General features: G+C 36.6%; 1 protein-coding gene and 1 long non-coding RNA gene across 9 annotated transcripts in view; both read left to right on the top strand.

Moving 5' to 3' along the window:
- SNTG2 (syntrophin gamma 2) overlaps nucleotides 1-3,910 on the top strand; it is a 285,354-nt gene extending 281,444 nt beyond the window's left edge. For all 8 annotated transcript variants that reach the window (XM_068937274.1, XM_068937273.1, XM_068937268.1 and 5 more), the window contains one exon: nucleotides 2,065-3,910. In XM_068937274.1, coding sequence (XP_068793375.1) covers nucleotides 2,065-2,196 — 132 coding nt within the window. In that variant the 3' untranslated portion in view covers nucleotides 2,197-3,910. The remainder of the gene's footprint in view (nucleotides 1-2,064) is intronic.
- A 1,888-nt stretch (nucleotides 3,911-5,798) lies between these two features.
- Nucleotides 5,799-19,230, top strand: LOC138066693 (uncharacterized). The gene is made up of 2 exons (XR_011140072.1): nucleotides 5,799-8,805; nucleotides 11,134-19,230. It is a non-coding gene; the product is annotated as an uncharacterized lncRNA (long non-coding RNA).
- Nucleotides 19,231-23,694: the final 4,464 nt, after the last annotated feature.

Here is a 23,694-nt window from a genome sequence, read left to right as displayed (position 1 = left end):
AGCATGAAGTAGAGCCCTCAAATGCTAAAAGTCTGATAAGTTACCTTCTCCTTCTTCGTCCTTTTTACTTTATTTTCCATTTGTGCCTGATCAAGCACCTCCTGTTCTCTTCACAGCCCCACCTGACTGTTTCCTGAAATGGAATAGTACAAAGGCAAATACCAAGTTTTTTGCTTTGTTTTGTTTTGGGTTTTTTTTTCTGCAATATGTGAGGCAGAATAAGTATCCACAATTTGCTTTCTCCTGTTTACAGCCTAGCTGGTACAAAAAAAAATCAGCAATGAACCCCTCTCTTTGTGATAATTTTAATCAAGAAAGATTTAAGAGTTTCTTTCTAAATCATTCATAGTTCCTGGTGAGTTCTTTTCATTCAGACTCTTGCTGAGCACTTCTTTCCTGTGAAAACTCTGATTAGTGCTTGTCTAAGTGGGAAATCAAGCAATTTGTCCCATATTGAGATTGAAATATTGTATCCAGTATCAGTGTTTACTAGCTGTGTCTCCTTAATAAATCCAGATGGATTTTTGTTTTTTACCGAGCCAGGTACAGCTTTTTCAATACCAAGTATATTTAATTTACCCTGGGGATTCCACCGAGCAGAAGCGAAGAGATATGGCTCATCTAATTTGCAGATTTTTCCCTGAACAGTGTTATCTTGACTTGCCAATCTTGCTCACGAGTTCATTTCCAATAATGAAATCACAGTATTATTTATTGTGTATCAACACCTGAGTTAGTCATTGTCTACCATCCTTGGGGATGTATACAATGACCCAGCATGTCAGTGACTGTCACAGAAGAAGAGAAAACAAGATTCCCATCATGCAACAGAAATATGGAAAATATTTATTAAAAACAATACAGGCATCTGTCACCATAGCATAAAGAAGATAGCTGTTATTTACTGCACAGTATGTTTAAATATCAATATGTTTACAAGGACACCTATCTCATTGTCTTTAGCTTCCAAGGGAGTTAAGGTAAGCATCTCAAAGAAAAAAGTCAATAAAATAAAGCTGTTGAAAAGAAACGAAAAGATATTTATCTCTAGGAGTGCTTAATCACAAAAGAGTTAGAAATAGGATAGTAATAGACATTGGAAAAAAATATCCCATGATAGAAAAATAAATTTCTCAAATGCCAAACATCTTTCCATGAATACTGTAAATCTGGATAAGATGAAAAGCAAAATTTCTGATTACATGTGGTAGTTAAAGTCATAAGTCATAGCACATTAAGATGATCTCCATCATTCTGGCCCAATTTCAAAATACCTGTGGTAACTCCAGGCTTCTGGGTCCCTGAAAGATCAAAGGTGCCATGTAAATTGCACTATCCTCTTAATGGCTGAAGTCGATGTTCACAGGCGTCTTTATTTTCCAAAAGTCCTTCTTAGCAAGCCTGACCTGTCCTGAAGTCATTACTCGTGTGAGTAACTCTTTTTCTCCTGGGTATTTCCAGTAATTTCAATCACTGGTTCCTTGAGTACGGCCTGAGCGTGTAAAGTGTCACAAAATGAAACCTCATAAGTAGCTGTGAACTGGTTGAGAGTAACTCTACTTTTCCTGCTGAGCTAGGGCATATGCGTTTCATATCTAGCCATTACTTTTATACATTGACCATAGTGTGGCTTTACCTCAGCTTCTGTCCTGCCTCTGGACAGGAACCAGTTTGATTATTTGACTCCCAAGAGGCTGCCAAGTATGTGTCCTCCGGCTGTGTCTTGGCACCACATCTGCCCCAACTGTCCTTGCTCATCAATTATTTTAAAATACGCTCGATGTTTATTCTTGCAAACTGAATCTATTTTCATTGTCCAACAATAAAGCAGCATAAAGAATGCAAACTAAACTGTCATACTCATACTAGTGAAAGAGGTAAGATTATATATCTCTTAAGAATAAAACTTTTAACTTTACATTTTCCTATGAAGATTCACATTTTCATTTAAATTCTATTGTTGTTTGCAGACTAGTCTTTTCTGTATTTACATAAAATATATATAAACCTGAATATGATTCCCTTTTTTCTCTTTTTTTTCCTTTCTTTTTCCTCCTCTTTCAGGAACTTGAATTTCAGGATCTGACTGCAGTTTTACACTGTATTCACTCCTTTATAGCAGCAAAAGTGGCATCTGTGGATCCAGTGTTTATGGACAGCCAGAGTATGGCAAGGAAATATATGTACAGTAACTGAAATCAGATTATTTGTTGTGATTATGGAAAATAAATTATTTTCTTAAAGCAAATAGCTATTTCATGCACAATATTGCAACTCTGTGATTTTATAAGAAGCCTATAGTTGTATTAGCCGTAATATTTATGCTTTTCACACTGTTCACGGATGTTGAATCTGATGAGTTAACAGACATTAAGCCACATTGAATCATTTTGTTGTCTTTGACATTAATCTAAAACTCAGAGCAAATATTAATTCAATAATATTTCTGGTGTCATTTTGATTTCTGTTCTCGTGTTCATATATACCCCATATACGACAAAGAAACGTGAACCAACATTTGCAAAGTACGTATCCAAAATTTGGAATTTTAATTCATTTTGAAAAGTTCAGGGCACACAGACAATTTCTACAACATATTGTGGAAAGGAGCAAATTTTTGACAAAAATTGCAATGGGAATTGGATTTCTATCTTGCTTTAATATATTTGAAAAAATAATTCATCCAGCCAGTTATTTTAAGGCCTGAGAGCTAGCTCTGGCAAAGCACTAAGTACTCCGTTTCTAATTGTGGAAAGGACTTAAGCACGCACTTGACTGTAACCATATGAAGTAATCCCAGAGCATGCACAAGACAATGTTAATTGTATATTAAAATATCTTGTTAGATCAGCTGAAGAGCTTTGGGGCATGCGTAGGATCACACCCTAAGGAGCCTAACTGTAGACATCCTCTTTTAGAGAGCTTGCCATAAGGTTTTCTTTTTATTGATAAAACTTTCATGAATAATTCATGTATTCATTCATAGACTGAACTGACAGTATCCTGTTACAACCCCATGCGTGACTGTGAACAGCTTCTTTAATAACTAACTGCTTTGTTTAGAGGTAGGTGCTCTAGGCGTAGGGTAAACATAACCAGACATAAGGATTTTACTGGCCCATCCCTTTACCCTTTTTTTCTACACCAATATGCTTATACACAAGCTATTTCCCTTACTAGGGAAATAATATGGCTCTTTTTTGACATAGTCCTAACCTCCCTTCTGAAGTCACTTGCTTACATGCACAGATAATGATTCCTGCTATTGAAAAGCTATAAAAGGAAGACATTTTAACTTTGACAAATAGTCCTTTATCATCCCCCTAATATCAAGTATTCCAGAATTCTGTAATTAAAATTACAGTTGTTCTCTAGTGCAATTTTGAGGCAACATCAGGTGATATTTATTGATTAAAAAAAAACCACACACACAAACCAAAAAACAAGGCAAGACCTGTATATGGATCCTGTTCATCAAAGTTCTCTCCAAGTTTTAGGAATCTAGCAAATCGTACTAAAGCAAAAGCCTAAATTCACTATTTAATAGGGAAAGGAGGTAGGTGCCTTTAAAAGCCCTCAGGTGAGGCTTCTGTTCCCATAACTTAGGTGCTTACAGTTGGTCAGAGATGATCTACCTCTTGAGGTCTTAAGGCAGGTAGCTCTCTTGCCAGATTGCAATGGGGACTTAGGCACTTACTTTAAAAGGATCCTTCTCTGTCTGCCTAAAACTTAGGCAGAAGTAAAGTGCCTAAACAGGATGATTTGATCCTACCATAAGGATTGCCTAATTCCAAGAGGTATCCTTAGAGGAATTAATTTTAACCATGGGAAAACTATCTACAGTTCTAATATTGTTTGCAAGGAGATACAGCAGGAGAGCTAAGTTCTCTCAAAACAATATTTAGCAAAGATGAGAAATGTTTTAATTAAATTTAAGTAAATGTTTGTAAAGAGTATGGTATTTTTAACAACTATCATCATCTCTGTTTTTTTTAAAAAACACTTCATTAATTATGTTTATAAAACATGTTTTTGTGGAAAATGTTTCATTAAATCATTTTTCGGCTCTTTGTATTTACTGAGCTTTTAACGTTCATAAATTATAGCAATATAATCAGAAGAGCCTTCTTACAGTCAGTTCTCAATTATTAGCCAAATAGTTATAAATGACAGAGTGACTGTAGGTGGAAGAATGATGGAATTCCTCCTCTACTTCATTGTACTGCTATTATCTCTTATATGAAGTTAAATACTAACATGAAACTAGTGTAACTGAATGGAAAATTGCACCAGTTACTACTGAACTAAGACTACACTCAGACCTTTAAATGTTATGTGGTAAAAACAAAAATAATGTGTCTTTCTAAATTTTGTGAACAAAACCTTAACAGAAAGTAAGCTTAGTTTATTAAATAATCTTTCATTTCTACAGAAAAGTTCTGCAATTCAGAATGAACGTTATTAAAAATGTAGAAAGTCCATGCGAGTAGGATGAAACAAGACAAAAAAAAGGTAATTGCATATAAAAATTATGATTAAGACTGTTCTGAATTTTAATATCCTTAACTTTAGGGGGCCATAAAATAAAATCTCTCTGGCAAAGAATAATTCTTAATTTTCTTGGAACCATAAAGATACCTCTCGTTCTTCATTTTGATAATTCTTTCTGGTGCCCATTCTCTTTTCTTATTTGGAACTTACTGATTATCTTCAATAACATATACGTTTTCTTGCAAATTATTTCTCAATTTCTCTTTTAAATTTTCTCATTGTCTGTTGTATTCATGCAAAATTGTATTTATACCTCTTTTGAGGACTTCCCATTCTCCTGCTCAGAATCCTGTTCTCCCTTTCCTGTTACCCTTTCCCTTAGAACAGCTTTGTGAATGCTCAGAGAAAATAAATCAAAAAGGTTTTTTTACAAAAGCAACTGAATATTTCTCACGGAATTACGACATTCTGTTAGAGTCTTTTGATGAGCTAAGTTCTCTTCCATTTTTGAAAGACAGCAGTTTTCTTCCGATATGTGTAAATCAGTCTCTATTAGAATATTATAACATAAGGTATCTATTACATAATATAAGGTTTTATAAATTCCTCTTTGGAGTTTAGAGCTGTATTTTAGAAATAATTTTCCAAACATATCTTTAATGAAGCAACTGAAGTACCTTGGCAGTTCACTTGCTGTTTCCTTCCCTTTAAAAGCTGAAAAAATCCCAAGGTAGGGACTAAAGGCTAGTTTTCTGGGGAAGCTGGCAGAGACTGGGAAAACTAACAGACAGCTAGCTATGCAGTTGTTATATAGGACTTCCACAGAACCTTGTATTTCTTTATAATTCTTTTAAGAGGTTAATATGTACTTCATACATGAAAATGTTACGCTTCCAACTTGTCTGGTTGCTAATGCTCTTTCATTACATTTTTTTAACAGCAGTAAAGCATATTATCTTATCACTGGCTTCAGAATTGTTGCAATATAACATGCATGAATTTTTTCTAACCAGTTGTTTTTAGCATTTGCATGACTTTTCAGCCCACTGAAGATATCAAAATAGCAGGATTACCAAATCATAAATAGAACTAATGGTGGATGAATACCTTCCGCAGTCAACCTTAAGAAAGCAAACACTGACGCAGAGGAGTGGCAGCTGCTTTATGGTGACTGAGCAGTTAGAATGTCAAATACGAAATTACTAATCAAAGCAGAAAACAAAATTGTATGTGCTTTATTATGCAATTGTGATACATTAAGCTATACTAAGTCTTACTATCTCTTTATTCACCTGTGTATAGTTTTCCCTTATTTCTTCTAGGGGACAGAAAGTTGTACCGGAATAGAAAAAAGGTTAGAAGGAGAGGACAGTTGCTGCAGTAGCACCATAAACAGAAGACTGAGGAAAGAAGCATGGAAATATAGAGTTAGAAAATTGTATACCATCACAAAATTGAGTAAGACTGCTCATGACTAGAAATGTAGCAAAAACAGATTGACTTCTATAGATACAGATCATCATTCCGTCTTTAATTGAAGCTCAAAACTATTAAAAGGCTAAAAATACTTGCAAAAATGACTTTGAGCAAAATGATTGCTCCAACAATTTAAATCAGAGCAGACACATCAGTGACTTATAAACTAAGCAGTGCTATGACTTGGGCTTGGGCACTGGATTTGAATCATACTGTTTAATTTATTAAAACAATTTATGGCATTCTGCAGTCTGTGATAATTAACATTTGCAGAAAAATTCCTGAGCTCAGTTCATGAGCTAGAGTCAGCTCATGTCTATTCCCAGTAAGTGATTTAGTTGTGTTTAAAATGTACGAGAGTTTAATAGAGTAGATATGGCCAAAACATGCCAGATGGGCTCGGGGATAGAAAACAGGCCCTGACAATTTTAGTTTATGAATTTAGACAAGGCTTCAGATTCTGGCTTCAGCCACTGTTTATGACCTATATTATTTTTGCTTATAGTCATAAAGCACAGAATTCCAATATTGAAGCTATGCTGATCCATCCAAAGCTCAAGTTCCACAAGTCTGACTTACTTTTTTTTCAAAAGATCTCAGAAAAACAGTAGTTTCTTTCTAAGTAATTTCTACTGTTGTGCCAGTAGGCCTGAGGCATAAACAATACATGTTTTTTGGAGGCACTAAAATCTGCCAAACTTTACAATCCTAAATCTAAAGTCATATTTTATATCTGAGCTAGATTAGTAACTTCAGACAGGGAATGCCTTTTCCACAAAACCTTTAATGTGTAGTCTGATCTTTTTAGTGACATAAACGGTATTTAGAAATGCCTGAATTCCTTTTTAAATACATGTCCATAAATTCATCTACTGTCAGGATTTTGTAACACCCCATCCCCATCTGAATATCTTCTCTACATAAGTGTTCAGAGTGGGGCACGTATAATGGCAATGCATTTTTTGTGCTTTTTATTGAATGAAACAATCTAGGCCAGTGAAGTTTGGGACTGTAAACATGTTAAAGCTTCCCAGCACGTGCCATAGCAATGCCAAGGAGAGAGCATCCTTCCCTCTGCAGGAAGGGAGAAGTGAACTTGCATGCGGAGATCTGCCTGGACAGCCTTCACCAGCCATAGAAGACCCCTTCCGCTGAGTGTGGGCCCTGAGCTGCCTGGTCACAAAATACATGTGGGAACATGCTAATGCAACAGATAGAAATATGTATTTTCTGTACTGTGTCAACTTGAACTACTGTGGTTAATTTCTAGTTTGAGGTAGTCGGTCTGTGTGGAGGATCACTTTCCTCCATGCTCTTGTGCAGAGGCAGAGAGGACGATGCTGGCGGCAATGCAGAGTGATGGAGGTTTAGCAGCGACAGCTGGCGGGTCCCTTCCCGAGGAGGGTGCCGCACTGGGTTCTGCCCATCCCGGCTCTCGAACTCAGCAGTGCTCTACCACCAGCTCAATTTCACTAAACCTGTGGGAATAAGATTATCTTTGGCCTATATGTCGCTCATTCCAATTCATTGGAAATGGAACCGAAACGTTTCAGAAATGGCAGTGGGGGAAGGAAGGACAAACAGACAGGTTGTGCAGTCATGCAAGCCTCTTTTAGGTAGGCATCCAGGCTAAAAGCATATATCACTCTTACCATTGCATAGAGACTTTCTTTTAGTGCATTTTGGTTACTTTAAATTTCTATTCATTGAGTTAAGTCTGATGAACAGGCAAACTATTTTAAAGAAAATCATGTAAAATATATCACATAATCATGTATCTAATTTCTTAATACGTGCTTCAAAAATATTTTGATACTTCTATTATGAAGTCTGTAGAGAATAGATTATCTTCTGTGAAGTAAAAGACCTTGTAGTAAATTTATTAGAAAGTACAAAGGGGATTTGTGTAGCATGTAAGAAGAAATTGAAGAGGTATCTTAATCTGGTTCAGCTAGCAAAGCTCTACAAGAAAAATCTTTTCATTACATTTGAAATTATTAAATTCCAGTGACTTAAGCCAAAATCCACTGCTGGTGATAAACGGACTCCCAGTGACTTAAATGGGACTTAAACTGAAAAAGGACAGAAAAGAATACAATTTTAAATAATCCAGAGGGGGAAAAATATTTTCTTTTCTAATATTCCCTTGGTGAACAGCTGCTAATATTGTCAGTAAGAGGATTTATTCTTACAGAAAAACTGCTGACTTTTCAGTAGGAAATCAAAATCAAACTATTTGGACTGAAAGCTGCATTTTTTATTTGGAAAGGCTGTCATAGCGCCTCCTAAGAGAGGCAGCTATGCAGGGTATTCACACTTCTAGTCTTCTCCTTAGGTGGATTACAACTCCCACAGTATATCACAGGCTCCCTTTTCAGTGAAGAAAAACAGTGTAAATCCACACTACATGGAGAACCGAGAGTGCCAGTAGCCATTACCTTCACAGGAGACTGAGAAAACAAGGCAGAAGCCTTTTACTCTTGTGAAATGCTGCAATGTAATTTGTAGTGAAAGCATTGTTGTTTCTTTTTGGTCAGGTTTTCCCAAAGTCAAAAGCTTTTAATTTCTAGGGTATTTGAGTGGGGGTAGGAAGGGATTCTGTTAGTTTGATGGAGTATTTTTAAATTGGGAACTAATATTTCTACTACAAAATAAACATTTACAAGAATATTTAGTTGAAAAGACATGTAATTCTCTTATATCTCACGTTTTTAGTGCTATTACAGCTGTGAGAGCTCTTCATTCTTCCCTCTTAGAGTGCGCCCTTAGTTGGTCATGACTGAATAGTCCTATATGTGTAGGTCTGCCAGACGACCAAACAGGGAAAGGAAATTAAAGGTAAGAATGACTTTATTTTTCTCTCCCAATAGTACAAATTACAAAATTATTTATGTTATATTTCAAGGCTAGGAAGCTGCCAGATTTATTACATGTCCCTAAATCTTCAAGTATGATAGAAATATCATACTTGATGGTTATTAATGGATTCATTTAGAAATTAGGTGTTTAGTCTGTGTTAGTCAACTGGTCTTAGATCTGCAATCAAACGAAACAAACTGGCAGTTCCAGAGTATTTTACTTTATCCTAATCTAGATAGATACCTAAAACAAATGGGCTGAATCACTTTCTAAAAAGACAGACATTTTTCTCCATTGACTAACTGAGAGCCTAGATTTTTCCTAGGGTATAACATAGCTTTTATACATCAATGGTGAGATGACATGAACCTCAGTTCCCTATAGATAGCATTAGTTTAGCATAGCATAGTAGCTGGTTTACCTGCTAATACAATAAAAACTAGCAGTCATGAGCAGTGTTGGAGGATTATGAGAATAAAACAAAACCTGAAGCAAATGGGGTGGAAAACAGAGGCTTTTTGTTTCCTTAAAATGATGGGGGAGGGAAAGCATCAGCCTATTTTTCAAGCTAGCAGTTACTAGCCGATGCTTAGTAGAAAGTACTTCTGAAATGAGGCAGTAGAAATAGCATTGATTTGTAGACTGGTTCTATGTCCCAGGGGATATATTGACTTTTGGAACATGAAGCTGCTCATAAAATAAATATTAGAGACATTTTATTGTGTCTTTAAGCATTTTGTTCAATTAACATTCAGAACTGAGCTAAATTACAGCCCTTTAGTATACCCTAAAACATCCATAAGCAGAGTACATAATCAGCTCACTGTTTTCTTTTTGCGGAGAAGCTGTACAAATATTCTCCAGCTGATTTACTGTGAATATTTAATTGGCTTTAGGGATAAACTTCCCCTGCATTTAAAAATTGAAGTGCTTTACTGAACCCCTGTGTTTAGTCAGATTATTTTAGAGTTGGATAAAAAAGAAAAAAAAATTATTAAATGTTTCACACCAAGACTTCAAGAAGTGCTATGATTTGCTTTTGCCTTCCACTCTAGCTATGTTCAATACTACCAAGAGCAATTTTTGAGTAAAGGTAGCGTTTTTTCCTATTTGCCTGTTACTAAGATCGTAGAGGTTACCCTGAAAGCCCCGAAACTTACTAGCACATATTATATCTTGATGTTTTAGATATACTAGTGCTTTCTTAGAATTCCAGTGGTGAAAGGCATGCAATCAGAGAGAAGAAATATGAAACCCGATAACATTAAAACAGCTGCAAAAGTGAAAGTCAAGGACACTTCTGGGCTTCAAGTCTTTGTTGCAGCCCGTGATGGTTCTTTCATCAATATTAGCATTATTGTTGATTTATTTCTCCCCGTCACTGGGATATTGATAGCAGGATGAAAGGAAAAGGAAGAAGATTTATAATCAAAGTTGTATTTCATTTGTCTTTCACCTTTCTCTAGATCCAGGAATTGATGAGTTTAAAATTTTAACTCTCATACTGTAGAGTAAAGATGCTGTCTTCTAATGAACATTTTATCTTATGACAGAGCCAAATTCTGAGTTCATGGTCAGAATTTCCTTCTTCCCAAACCTGCTATTAATCTCCTTGAATTTATTCTGCATTTGGTGTGCTGTAGTGATATGTTATGTAACTGAATTATGTTTGCTTGTTGGTTTGTTTTGCACTTTAAGGTTTTAGAGCTTTACTAAAATCTCAAAGTACTCTTAAATGTTCTTTTTTTTTTCATTATAATCTCTTTCATCCTGAAGAAATAGTTTCCATAAGACCCAGTGCTTCTAATGTCTTTTATTATCATATTGACAATTTCTATTCCCTCAAGATTTTGTTGCATTTCCTTTTAATCTCTTTGTATTTTTCCCAAACACTGTTTTTATATCCTTTAAGGAAAGATCTGCAATTGTAATCAGCAAATTACCCCATAAACCATAGTTTTTGAATGTTCGTGTGGTGCTGATGTGAACTACATTTCTCTGTTTTAATCACTAAGAACTTTTCCTTGTATGGATTTTCCTCTTGGAAAATCTTGCACTGTACTCCTTTCTTGTCTGGTATTTTAATAGGCACGACAGTACGGTATGCATTTACCCATGCTAATTAATATATATCCCACCCACAATAGCTGGCTTTTCATTAGTAGTAAATCCATTTATATCGCATGGTCTCCTATGATTTTGCTTAATCTAGCTAATAGGCATGCAGATTTTCTGTTTTTCTTCTTTCTCTATCTGAATAGTTTTGCCATGCATCATCAAGTGGTTCTTTGCTTTTATAATTGTTAGCTTCCTTGTCTTTGGAGGAGCCATTCTACTAGTTGGATACAACTGACTATTTTTTTCGTAACACTTCAAGTGGGCAAGGTATGGGTGTAATTGCTTTCTTTTTTATTTCTGGTGTTCGTTTTAATTAGAACAGTATTTTTTCTGCCATCCACAGCTGTATAAACTTTCCTAACATTGCTGCCAAAGCATGCTGACTGCAAGTGTATGTTAAAAACTTTACCTGGCAATGATGGGTTCCATTTTTCCTTGATGCTTCCTAATTAAATAATTGTTTCAATTTTGTCTGTGCATATTTATCTGTGCTATACTTCGATTTATCACACCGCTTCACATTTTTTCTGGACTTTTTTCTGAAAAGTTGTATATTGTGTTCATTTGTCATAATTCTTTCCAAAACAGATCAATTAACCTTGTTCTTTTATAGTTACATTATCATTCCTTGGTCTGAAAAAATTCAACTGTCTGAAAAAAAAGTCTGTAGTTAGTTTAGTTCCAAAGTAAAATTTGGAATATTTTGAGCTTAACTTACCCTTAAAAGCAAAATCAGCATTTTCTAGAGATAAATTGGACTAATTATGTCTCTGTAGCATGAAAGCATTACCTCCAAATTCAAATGTTAGGATTTCAAATTGTATGAAAGAAACACAAATATTTGTGTTGAAGAGGTCTGTGTTCACTGTTCTTTGCCATCTCAAGCTTTGGAAGTTGCCAGAGGTGCGTGCAGCTGTACTTCAATTAGTTTGAACTCCAAATATAATTCAAACCAAGGGAAGAGGTGTTTCATTAAATACTGCAAATACTAGGAACATTTCCTAGCATTAAAAAGAGAGACTATCCCGATATCAAACATGTTTTTTCATTATATTATAATGTTATCCAAACCATATGAGCATAAGAACTACAATTTTGGTATATGACTCACTTTTACATAATCCAGAATGATCAGTATCAAATAATTAGGAAGAAGTATAAGAAATATGACAAATACATAGTTTATCTTTGCAGCGTTTAATACACTGCCTTGACTTCACAAAAGGTGACTGATGATTTACTGAACACTTCTAACAGAGCTGTTAGAAGCCATGGATAGTCTGGTTGTTTCGTATTCAGTGCTAAATATTTTCTGTACAAGATATAGTCTATTGTTTAGGTTAGGAGAGAGCAGAACTTTTTACAGATGTGTATTAGCTTCTCTGGACTGACGTTTCTTTGATAAACCAATATACTTTTATTCGTGGGCTCTGAGCAGGAAAATAAAAAAAAAAATCAAGAAAAAAAATCCTGACTTCTGCCTGCATAAGGAAGCTTACATTTTTGTTACTTACATCCTAGAACCTACTGCCAGCTATTAGGTCATTTAATAACTCTTCTAAGCTCGTACTAATAGAATTTGAATAAAATTCTCCTTCTTGAGTAAGTGTTGAAAACTTTTCAATTGTTTTCCAAGCTGATTCAGCTCTTCAGGAAAATCAGAACACTTGTGTAGACAGACCTCTTGCTCGTCACCTGCATTTTAAATTACCATATCCAAGATTTTATAAAGCAGAAATCTAGCACCTGACAATATAACCCAAATCCATTCACTATGTGCTATTTCAAATCTGCTGCTTGTAGAATTTCCCAAAAGGGAGGAACCTTCAGCTAACAAAACCAGAAAACTAGGAGATGATATGTTAACGCAGACACAAAGAGGTTTTATAGCAGGGAACTGTAGTAAGATAAGGACAAAATTGTAGTTGTTCTATGAATTGTACTTAGCATCAACAGACGAGACCAGATTACAGGCTGTTAAATTTCCTCAGTGGTTCATTCAGAGGCAGCTTGGGAACCAGCAATCCATAACGGTCGTCCCTCCCCCAGCTATGAACAGATTTTGCAGTGTCAAAAAGATGCAGCCTTTCTATTAGGACATACACATAATTATTTAGATTCCCCCAGATTGACCTAATAATTAAAATTTCTAAATATACAACCATCTATTTGGACATTCACTTTGAATTCCTAGACCTTTGCAATTGTTTACTGAACGTTTCACTTAATATTTGCAATAGGCTGGGAGATGATTACAGTGCCCCAGCTGAGATGTGGAAGTTATTAAGCTGTAATAGTTTGGTTGCTTATGGTTATTTATCTGTGAACCTATCCTTTGACTTCTTGAGCCAAATAGATTAGCCCCACTGTATGTGTCCTTCAGTGGTCGGTTTGAAACAAAGCTAAGCATATAGCAAATTTCTGCAAAATATCTGCAGTATGACAAGAATAAACAGGAGTAGTTATATCATGAGTAGAAGTGTAAGAAAATAAACCTTAAACACTTTACAAACCTCTTAAAAGCTATTAATTTTTTTATTTCCTCGAGATGAAATTTCTTCATGTTAAGCTAAGTCATTTATTTTGTACTCATTGTGAAGTATTTATACAGAGGAGGAAAGTCAGCCTTTAAACTGTGATGCTCTAGCGTTTTCAAATATCAGAGGTCATTCAGATCATCTGACTGTTCAGTCACGTCATTCGTTAATACTTCTTTTCTTTAATTCATGCCTAACTCCCTTATGAACATATCCGCAATTATCACCACTTTTACTCCCAGAGGCCTGCATCATGCTTTTGCACTATGCGTTATCAGAAAGTAAAGAGTCATCATTACCTATATGTATTTGTTTCAGAATTTTATTTGAGAGTAAGGGACATTTTTATGTTTAAATGCAGAAGAAAAATGCTTTCCTTCCTTGAATTAAAAATGAAATAAAACAGGGCAGGCACTCTGAAAGTTCTGAATCTTTAAAGGGAAAGACATTCTAACATTGAGCATATAGAGTTCCTAAATCATTTCTACACCCCCTAGACAGTCATGCTTTGATGTGAGTATGCCTCTGTTAGCTGAACAGATTACAGGCAGTTTACATCAGCAAGGCTTTGGCAAGCAAGCATGCCCTAAGCTCCAGTCTTCTACATGCAGGCGGAGTCATATCACTACCCAGCAATAAAATGTGTTCAGCAGACGTTTGGGTCCCTTGTTCTGTATCATAAAATGAATCACTTCAGTAAATACCATTCTGCTGAAATTCAGTGAGGAATGGGGAAACTTGATGGCACTGTGATAGCTTTTAAAGGGCAAATGCAATTGTCTGGCTGCACAACTGTAAGTAGTGGAAGGCTGAGCTTGGGCTGAACAGGAAATGATCTGATTAACAAATCATTTGAAGTAGAAAAGGCACAATAACTTATTCAATGGCTATCTGTAGCACAGCAAGATTTCTAGGGTGCAGAAATATTGGTGGAAATAGGAGCAGTGTTAAAAGTAAAGCGTAGATTTCTGCAGGAGATACTCTTTTTCCCGTGTGTTTTTCTATAACATCTGATTCTCAAAGGTATTCAGTAAAACTGTAAATTGATCAGTAACATATTACAGATCTCCTGGAGAGGGCGTCTGAGATGGGAAAGGAATGGAGACTAGCAATTATATTCAAATCTCTGAAACTAAAGTATGATTCTCAGCTGTTAGTAGGAAAAGGAGAATGAACCTTAGTAGAGAAACGTCTTAATTCGATTTTTTATTTTACTCTTTCGGGTTGTCTATACTTAAAGTTGTGTTTTGCTTTGTTTTCCATTGAAATGATTTGCCTCCACAAACAACATTTTTGTTTTCATTTTTCTGATATCCTAACATGAATTGTAAGAACAATTTGGAAGTGTGCTTACTGTGCTACTTTGAATTAACGAAGTAGATTTGGGTGCATCCCAGGACAACTGTTGTGCATGAAGCGATTTCTTTCAGCCAGCAATCAATCTACCTAAGTTTGGACAGCTGAGATTTGAGGCGCTGGGATCCAACACATGGGAATTCTCATCCTATCAGTTTTCCTATTAGCTTCATGTTTTTGTGGTGAAACCACGGTCATGTGCCTGACTTCTCACTCCTCTCCCCAAAGAGTGATGTCCAAGCATATGAGAGTGGTAACGATTTGATAAAAATCTACAGGTTGCTATTTCAGTGAAAGCTTGACAGGAACACAAGACTGAAGTAACTCGTGTTGTATATCATCTCAGAAAACAGACCCTGGGTTGTAAAGATATTTCCAGGTACTCCCTTTAATAATGGCAGAGCTTTCAAGGTGAGCAGCCAGGCATGGAGAAATGCCCCCTTCTAGTTACAAATTCCAGCATCAAATATCAGGGCACAAACTAGCTCACTCTCAGGAAGTGGTGAGAACGAAAGATGTCTGAGTCTCCTCCTCCTCTTTGTGCTCCCTTATCACCTTGGTTCTGTACTATTCCATAGCTTTAGCTGCACTTCCTCAGCTTGTTTGTCACCATGATGATCACAGTACTCACCAGTGTTTTCTTTGCTTTGAAAATGGTGTCTATTCACAAGGAAGAGTTATGGAATGAAACAGTTTAGCTTAAATCATGTCCTAAAACTTGTGCAATTTTATCTTGTTTGCGGTGTTCGCTTTTTATGTAAAAAATGGGCTAATTTGGAATGGCTTGCCATTTTATTTCAAGCATTTAATATTTATATACTAAACTTTTTTGTGATAAAGCAATAGTCATCATACAATGTGATTACAGTCAGAAAGGTAAAACTTACTGAAGTAAAACCATCTTGTAGATAAGATAGCTGCATTCACATGACACTTGTCTGTAGATCACAAAGCACTTTGAAAGCAAGGATAAATACCTCTAACCTCTTCTTATACATGGGGTAACTTTTATTTCTGTTGAATGACTTTTCTTTTGCCACAGTCATATGCAACGTTGGTAACAAAGTGCTGGACCACATACCCTACTCCTCACACAGTCAGTTAGACCATTGCTAATTATAAGTCATTTTAAATATGACTTCAATAGTGGGAAATAAAATTATATTTAAACTGTAAAAGCCAAGGACTCCCTGGAGTAAAGAGTATGAGATGTGAACAGAAAAAAAAAAAAAACCGCATACTAGTGAGCTACACTGAAATTGCTGATACTTGGGAGTATGTGTACTGAGAAGCTGTATGCTGGCCAGGGTAGGCAGGATACACAGTTACAAAAATGTAAAGAGTAGGAAGACAGAATTACATAGCAATATCTTACATAGCATGAGGAGGAATCCTGTTCAATTATTATAAAACAGTGGACCTAAGAGAGAACATGAAATCTTTCTTTTCCTTTTGTCCTAGTGAGCCACTCTGCAAATGCAAGCACTTTCTGTATCTCTTCTTGAAGTGTGTGGTTGCATTTCTCATTATCCTGCTCCCCTAGATGATGATGTCATCCGTCTTTTTGGGGGGACGTTATTAGCATTCCCTTGGAGGATGAAATTCTATTCTCCAGGTGCTCAGTTCACTGCTGGTCACTGGGTAAAGCTTTCCTTTCTCACTCCTTGGCACTCACGTGGTTCTGGAGAGCAGCAGGTGTCTGTTCACTAGTCATCTTTCTGCTGTTGACTGTATTTGTACAATTATATCAGCACCTATGTGGATTTTTTTTGTATCCATTCTAGTGCCTCTACTCATTCCCCCTGGAAACAAAATGTTATGTTCTGTTAAGTAATTTATCCAGAATTTCCTATTTCCAGCCCATATTTTGCAGTACTTAAGGAAAGGGAAGGTAATAGGAATTTATATCCAAATTGAGCTTTATGATAGGTTGCTGTAGTAACACACCAAATGTCAGATGTTTTGAAATTTTACTTTGATCTGACAGCATCAAGTGTATATAAATGATTAATTTTTTAGGCTTATTATAAAATCCTCATCCTATTACAGTAAAAAGATTGAATATTACTGATATAAACCATGATTATTAAAAAAGAATAATAATTTAGAATGATAGATGCTCAAATCTGCATTTCTCTTGATCTCTGATTGGAAATCCAAGAAAATGTATGAAATGCTATGTAATGTTTGTTGTTTTTATTTTAATTCAAATATTTTAGCACTTTGCACAACATATTAGTTCAGAAGTAGTCCTATTTCAGCAGAAAACATGACTAATAATAGATAACATACCATAAATCACCTGGGATTTTAAGATTAAGATGATTTAAAGTTCTTACAATGTACGCAAGTTTCACTTAACAGTAGTAAAATGAATATAAGACATTATTCTCGTTAAAAGCAGTAAGTAAAGACCAGGGAAAGTTAACTGACTTTCTGTACTTGAGAAAAGTAGTTATATATGTAGTTCCCTGAAAACAGGTGCATTAATTGCACCACCACATGTACTTTTATATCAGCATTTCCAGGAGTTTCTATCTCAAATACTGCAGTAGGTTTAACCTCTGTGTATGACAAACAACATTTGTAATAAAGCCACACACTCCAGCTCTGGGTATTTCCCTCTCAGAATGATCAGTATGAAACAGGCAGCCACTGCCTCCCCCCGTCCCCAGTCATGCAGTCTTGTTTGCAAAGTAAAAAGCAATTTCCACTTCTTGGTGAAAACTTGCAAAAGGTCATTATGGAAGTGGAACATGGTGGTTATTCATGAAAGTGGTGCTTTCCTCCTGCGTGTCACCAGCTTGTAGGGACACTTATGTCTAGAGTTTCCTCACATTCTGATCAGCAACCCACAATACAACATAACAAAACGTTTCTCCAACAGACTGATTGCTTCATACTATTGTTCAATGGAAAAATGTATGTATTTCAGATATTCTTTTAAATGTATTTTTTCTCAGTCAAAATAGGAAAAGATATAATAATATCGAGTGGACACTTTGAAAGAAATGTTTTAAATCAGTTCCAGACTGATATCTTTGAAAGATAATGGATCTCCCTAAGACTTGGGGGCTTCTAGAATTAAATTGTCAGTAGTGATATTAACACTCAAGTTTTCTCCTCTTACTGTCATTCATTGCCATTTCCATCCTGTAAATCTTTCTCTTTTGAAAGGGAAAGGTCATCTTTATTTTTCAGTAATTGACATATGTTTTGAAGGTTCAAATATATTGAAGTCTCTGGCACAAGAAAAAAAATCCAAGTGAACTACATCAAGTAATTAGCACAAGATTTTCAGTATTATCGGTTTACATGACGTAAACTCAGAGACTATTTTTAAGAAGAAACACTGCCAACATTTTATTAGGTGTAATCTTGCGGTAACTAATAATCATATCTTATTGTATCTTATGTCTTATCTTACCCACTAACTCACAACTGTTTGTATACTTCTCTCCTATAAATACGTTTAAATATTCAAGAAGTCATAATATATACAAACCTAATAAGTATTAAAATTCTGTGCAATCACATAGGGCCTGTTTGAATGTTGTTAGTTTTGGTTATGTGGCAATTAAATATTTGTTTGTTTGTTTCATATTACAGATTTATTTCAAATTAGTAGAGGGTTGTACTGAGGGCCAAAATAATGTACAGCAGAGTGAGACACTAAATCTGTGATCATCTTAGTTGATTGTACAGGGAACTACATGTAGGCAATCCTTTACTTCATGAACAAAGAAAAATTAACAAGAGTTTTTCACATTCATAATGTTTCATATCTAAAACAGTATCATGATATATTTTGTTCCATTTTGTGTATTTTGGTTGGTAAATGAAAAAAAATTTGAAATGCAGTATATTTGTTGTGTATGGCTATATTTTTTTTCTGAAATGCAGCCTTGCAACATCTGCATGATTGTAGTACATAGTGTAAAATTACTACAGTTTTATCTGTTCAGTTCAGGAAGTTATGAAGGGGTTTAACAAGCAGGAAGAACACAAAGGGAGAGTGTATATATTTTGCACTTTTAAATAACCTTTTATAAGAAGAGAACCTATTATAGTACAATATACCGTAATTCTTCTTTCTAGTGATACTCTTGCTATTGTCACTGTGTTGTCTTTACATCTGAATAGGAATAGTTTGCACATGTACACACTTCAGAAGTGATTTCTGTAATGGAATATGTGCTCCTTGTCACCGTCATTAACATCCAACTGCAAACATTTCCACCAATTATTTTTTTTTATAAATTATGAATGTACAGTGTAAATTAGTAAACCAAATATTGTAGCAATGAAGAGAGGCACTTTAAAAATGTAAAAGTGTTTATCTCCAAGAGTGTTATTTTATATAGATGTTTTTGAATAAATAATTTATTGCTCATCGGTGTGGGTTTTTTTTCCTCCATTTATAAAATAAATATAAGGGATTTGCTACCAGCTCTTTGAGGTCTGAGATTTTATCGTTAGAGATTTGATGTTTTTCATGCTTTTTGGAATGAAAGTTTTATAATTGGATCAGCAAAGGACTTATTCATATTTCACCTTTCATTTAATAAATCATCATTGACTTGACCTAGTTTCTACGACCAAGCTTAGGTGTGATCCAGGATGCACCCTGAAGTTCCTCTCTAGATCAATAACATGAGACCTGGGAACGTCAGCTTTCTCTAGCCACTGAATGAGGTTTTGGCCATGGAAATCAAGGTATGAAGGGAGGACTACATAAGCAAGCGCTGTCAGTCTTGAATCAGGACAAGACAGAGTCAGGGTGTGGCTTTTCTATATAATCTGAAATAAGGAATTAGAAGCATTGCAGCTTCTGATGGTATCAGCGCAGCTAGCTGAAATTTACTGAGATCCATAGGGACCTCACTATGCATTTGGTCCAGCGCTAAGAGACCAGTGCCGAAATCCTGAACTAAGACAATAATAGCAAAATGTCCTTCAAAGTTGGGTAGAATTCAGATTTGCAATTTGAAATTTCATGTGTATTTCTTCTTTGGCTTTACCAACAGAGCAAAAATGTAGGGACCATCCACATCCAAACAAATATATTGGTATTACGCAAAGCATTAAGGTCACTATCAACTCTACTACAAAGACTTTTGGAAGAAAAAAAATCAGAAATGTTTTATAAAACATGCATTTTTTCAAATCTTCTAAGAAGAAAACAATTATATTTCCAAACATGTAGGTGATACCCATGTTGTTAACCTTGGAATCATTGACCTATAAATTGTAGAACTGGACTGTAAATTGTAGAAACAAATTCTTCCTAAAGTAAATAAAAGTTTTTCAATTCAAAGAGAATATATATTCTGAATAAACAGTAAATCCTGAATTTAAATGCAAAAGAAAAACAGTGAGTGCTAGTAATGGAGCTGAGCTTTCTTTCTTAGGTAAGGCCAATATAATGCGATCAAAGACAATTTGTAAGTAGTAAACATTTTTTCAAAGTCACCTCATCTCTCAGTTTTTGAGTCAAGAGATATCCTCTTATCACAAAAGTGTATAGGTAGCCAAAGTGAGATTTAGGCAATTAAATCAAACATTGAAATTGAAAAAAAAAAAAAAAAACTACAGAAAAACTTTTTATCTGTCTCCAGACCTGAAGGTTGTAAATCTTTCAAGTTCCTTAATTTCTGAAATGTCCAGGTATGGTGATGTGCTCTGAATGTAGACATGGGACAAAAAATAAGGAGGAAGAATGCTTAGTCCAGGGAAAGGCTTGATGCTATGATGCATTTTTAAAGTGCAGTCAGAGCAATTTGTTCATGAAGTGAAGTGGCAGCCACCATTTCTATTAAATATGTACTTCCAGGTGCGGGGAGGGAGAATGACTCCACTATTTAACTGATTAGAGGCCTGGATCCAAAAGTGGGAAATGTTCTTTTTAACGTTTCTACTCACAGTCTGGTGTTTTATCTTCAGCAGTCCCTAAAGGGGCAACGCCAGGCTCTGAGCAGCAGCACTGCAGGAAAGAGAAGATGGGGGAGCAGACAGCCAGGGAGCTTCACCCTTTGTAGATAATCAATCCTCTTTGCCTCAGCATGTGCCTGAGCCCTTGGGTTCACCATCATCAGCTTCCTCGATCAAGAGGTTGCTGTGCATGGCAGCCCTTCTTGGTCTTGTACTGAAGTTGTTTCAGATTTCTTTGGAAGGGAAGGTTAAGGAGCAACCTTCCGTACCAGAGCAGGCAGGGTGTTCACCTGGGAAGGTGTAATCCTGAGCTGTGGTCCTGATTCCAAGCAGTTCTTCTGTTCTTAGTTCAGTGTCTTTGTAATGTAAGATGGGGAGAAATGAGGAAGGTCTCATTTGCATGCAGCTTAATTTGTGCTTTGCAATGACGTATTGGACTTTCTCACTTCCCTGTGGTAGCAAATCGTATTTCTCATGGCAACAGAGGTAATTGCTTTGCACTAAATAATGTTAACTATTTCAAATGCTTTGTTTTACTATCATGCTTGGAACTACAGAGCTGAATTATTTCCTACAATGCTTAATTCAAAAGATAAGGAGAATTCCTGCTGATTAGGATTATTTTGTTCTTATTCTCTTTTATACACCTTTCGGTTAGCTTTAAACTTCCTATTTTCTCCCCTAAAAGAGAACTTTTCTTCTCAGTTCCCTTACATTAAACTGGATCATATTCAGTCTTCATTGCAGTCCATGAACTCGGGACTGGTAGTGTTTCACCTGACTGAGAAATGGAGTAGGTTAATTTTTAACCACCTAAAGAGAAGAAGCTTCCGTTCTTTTCTCTTTAAAGCTTTTCTGCCTTTGTTATTCCTATACAGTTGTGTTTAATCATTCAGATGCAGTTTTAGTGCATCTGAGAGGGAACTTTACTTGATGTTAAAAGTAGAGCAGGAAGGGCTTAAGACTGCTTGGTTAATATCTATGCCATCCGTGAAACTCCCATTGCATGAAATACTTATTGCCTGCCTGGCATAGAGGTAGTTGCCCTAAAAGCTCACCCAAGAAGCTTCAACAAGCTCAAATTTGCAGAATTTTATTTTCTTATGCTTTCTGTGTGTAATTCCCAATCCAGCAGTAACCCTAGATCAGTTCTGCAGAAGGGAACTTGCTTTGATTTACACCAAACAGTTTGACAGCACTACCAAAGTAAAGGATTTTATCTGAAATATATGTGTGAAACTGGCAGGAAGTATCACCTCTTCTTGTTTTTCAAAGCATCCTAAAACCTTCCCTGTTGGAGCAGCTAATCCTCGTTTCATTACCAGATGCACAAAGGACAAGAAGGTGATCAGGAGTAGTCAGCATGGATTCACAAAGGGGAAATCATGCTTAACCAACCTAACAGCCTTCCTCGATGGCATGACTCACTGGGTAGATGAGGGGAGAGCAGTGGATGTTGTCTGTCTTGACTTCAGCAAGGCTTTTTGACACTGTCTCCCATCACATCCTCATAAGCAAGCTCAGGAAGTGCAGGCTAGATGAGTGGACAATCAGGTAGATTGAGAACTGGCTGGATGGCAGAGCTCAGAGAGTTGTGATCAGTGATGCGAAGCCTAGCTGGACACCAGTAACTACTGTGGTGTACCCCGGGAGCCAATATTGGATCCAGTATAGTTCAAAGACCTGGATGAAGGGCTAGGGCGAACCCTCCACAGGTTTACTGATGATACTGAACTGGGGGGAGTGGCTGACACACCAGAAGGCTGTGCTGCCATTCAAAGGGACCTGGATAGGCTGGAGACTTGGGTGGACAGAAACCTCATGGAGTTCAATAAGGGGAAGGGCAGGGTCCTGCACCTATGGAAGAATAATCCCATGCATACAGGCTGGGGGGCTGAGCTGCTGGAAAGCAGCTTGACAGAGAAATACCTGGAGGTCCTGGTGGATAGAAACCTGACCATGGGCCAGCAATGCATCCTTGGGGCAAAGAAGGCCGAGAGCATCCTGGGCTATATTAGGGAGAGTGTTGCCAGTAGGTCAAGGAAGGTGCTCCTTGCCCCCTACTCAGCCCTGGGGAGACCATATCTGGAGTACTGTGTCCAGTGTGGGCTCCCCAGTACAAGAGACATATGGCATTACTGGAGGAAGCCCAGTGAAGGGCCGCTAAGATGATTAAAGGACCGGAGCATCTCTCAGATAAGGAAAGACTGAGAGAGCTGGAACTGTTCAGCCTGGAAAAGAGAAGGCTGAGGAAAGATCTTGTCAGTGCAGCTAAGTATCTGAAGGGAGGGTGCCAAGTGGATGGGGCCAGGCTCTTCTCTGTGGTGCTCAGCGACAGGACAAGATGCAACAAGCATAAACTGAAACGCAGGAAGTTCCATCTGAACATGAGGAAAACCTTTTTTACTCTGAGGATGACTGAGCACTGGTTGTCCAGAGAGGTTGTGGAGCGTCCTTTGCTGGAGATATTCAAAAGCCATCCGAACAGGGTCCTGGCCAACGTGCTGTAGAAGATCCTGTGTAAGCAGGGGGGTTGGACTAGATGATCTCCAGAGGTCCGTTCCAACCTCAACCATTCTCTGATTCTGTGTTGGATCCAAAGTTGTGGTGGAAACTAGTAGAATGATTAATAATATGGATAATAAAAATAGACACAGAAAAGAAGTAGGGTAAGGAAAAGAATAACAGGGAAAACAGAGAGAGACAGACTGGCAGACAGACTAACAGACAGCGGAGGGGCACAAATAAAGGTTGGGAGGCATGGGAAAGCGTCAGAAAACTGAAAGGAGGAGTATGAGCTCGGTAAGAGAGACCTGAGTGAGGACAGTGGAAGATATAGGTAAGTGAGGAGTGAGAGGGAGGGAGGATGCTTTGGCAAAAGAAATAATAAATGTCTGTATGTTTGACTGAGCATCCAAGCAATGCT

The sequence above is a fragment of the Struthio camelus genome, chromosome 3 (assembly GCF_040807025.1).
Source record: "Struthio camelus isolate bStrCam1 chromosome 3, bStrCam1.hap1, whole genome shotgun sequence".
NCBI classification, from domain to species: domain Eukaryota; kingdom Metazoa; phylum Chordata; class Aves; order Struthioniformes; family Struthionidae; genus Struthio; species Struthio camelus.
Note: the sequence above shows the minus strand (reverse complement) of the source record. Positions and strands in the feature narration are given on the sequence as shown.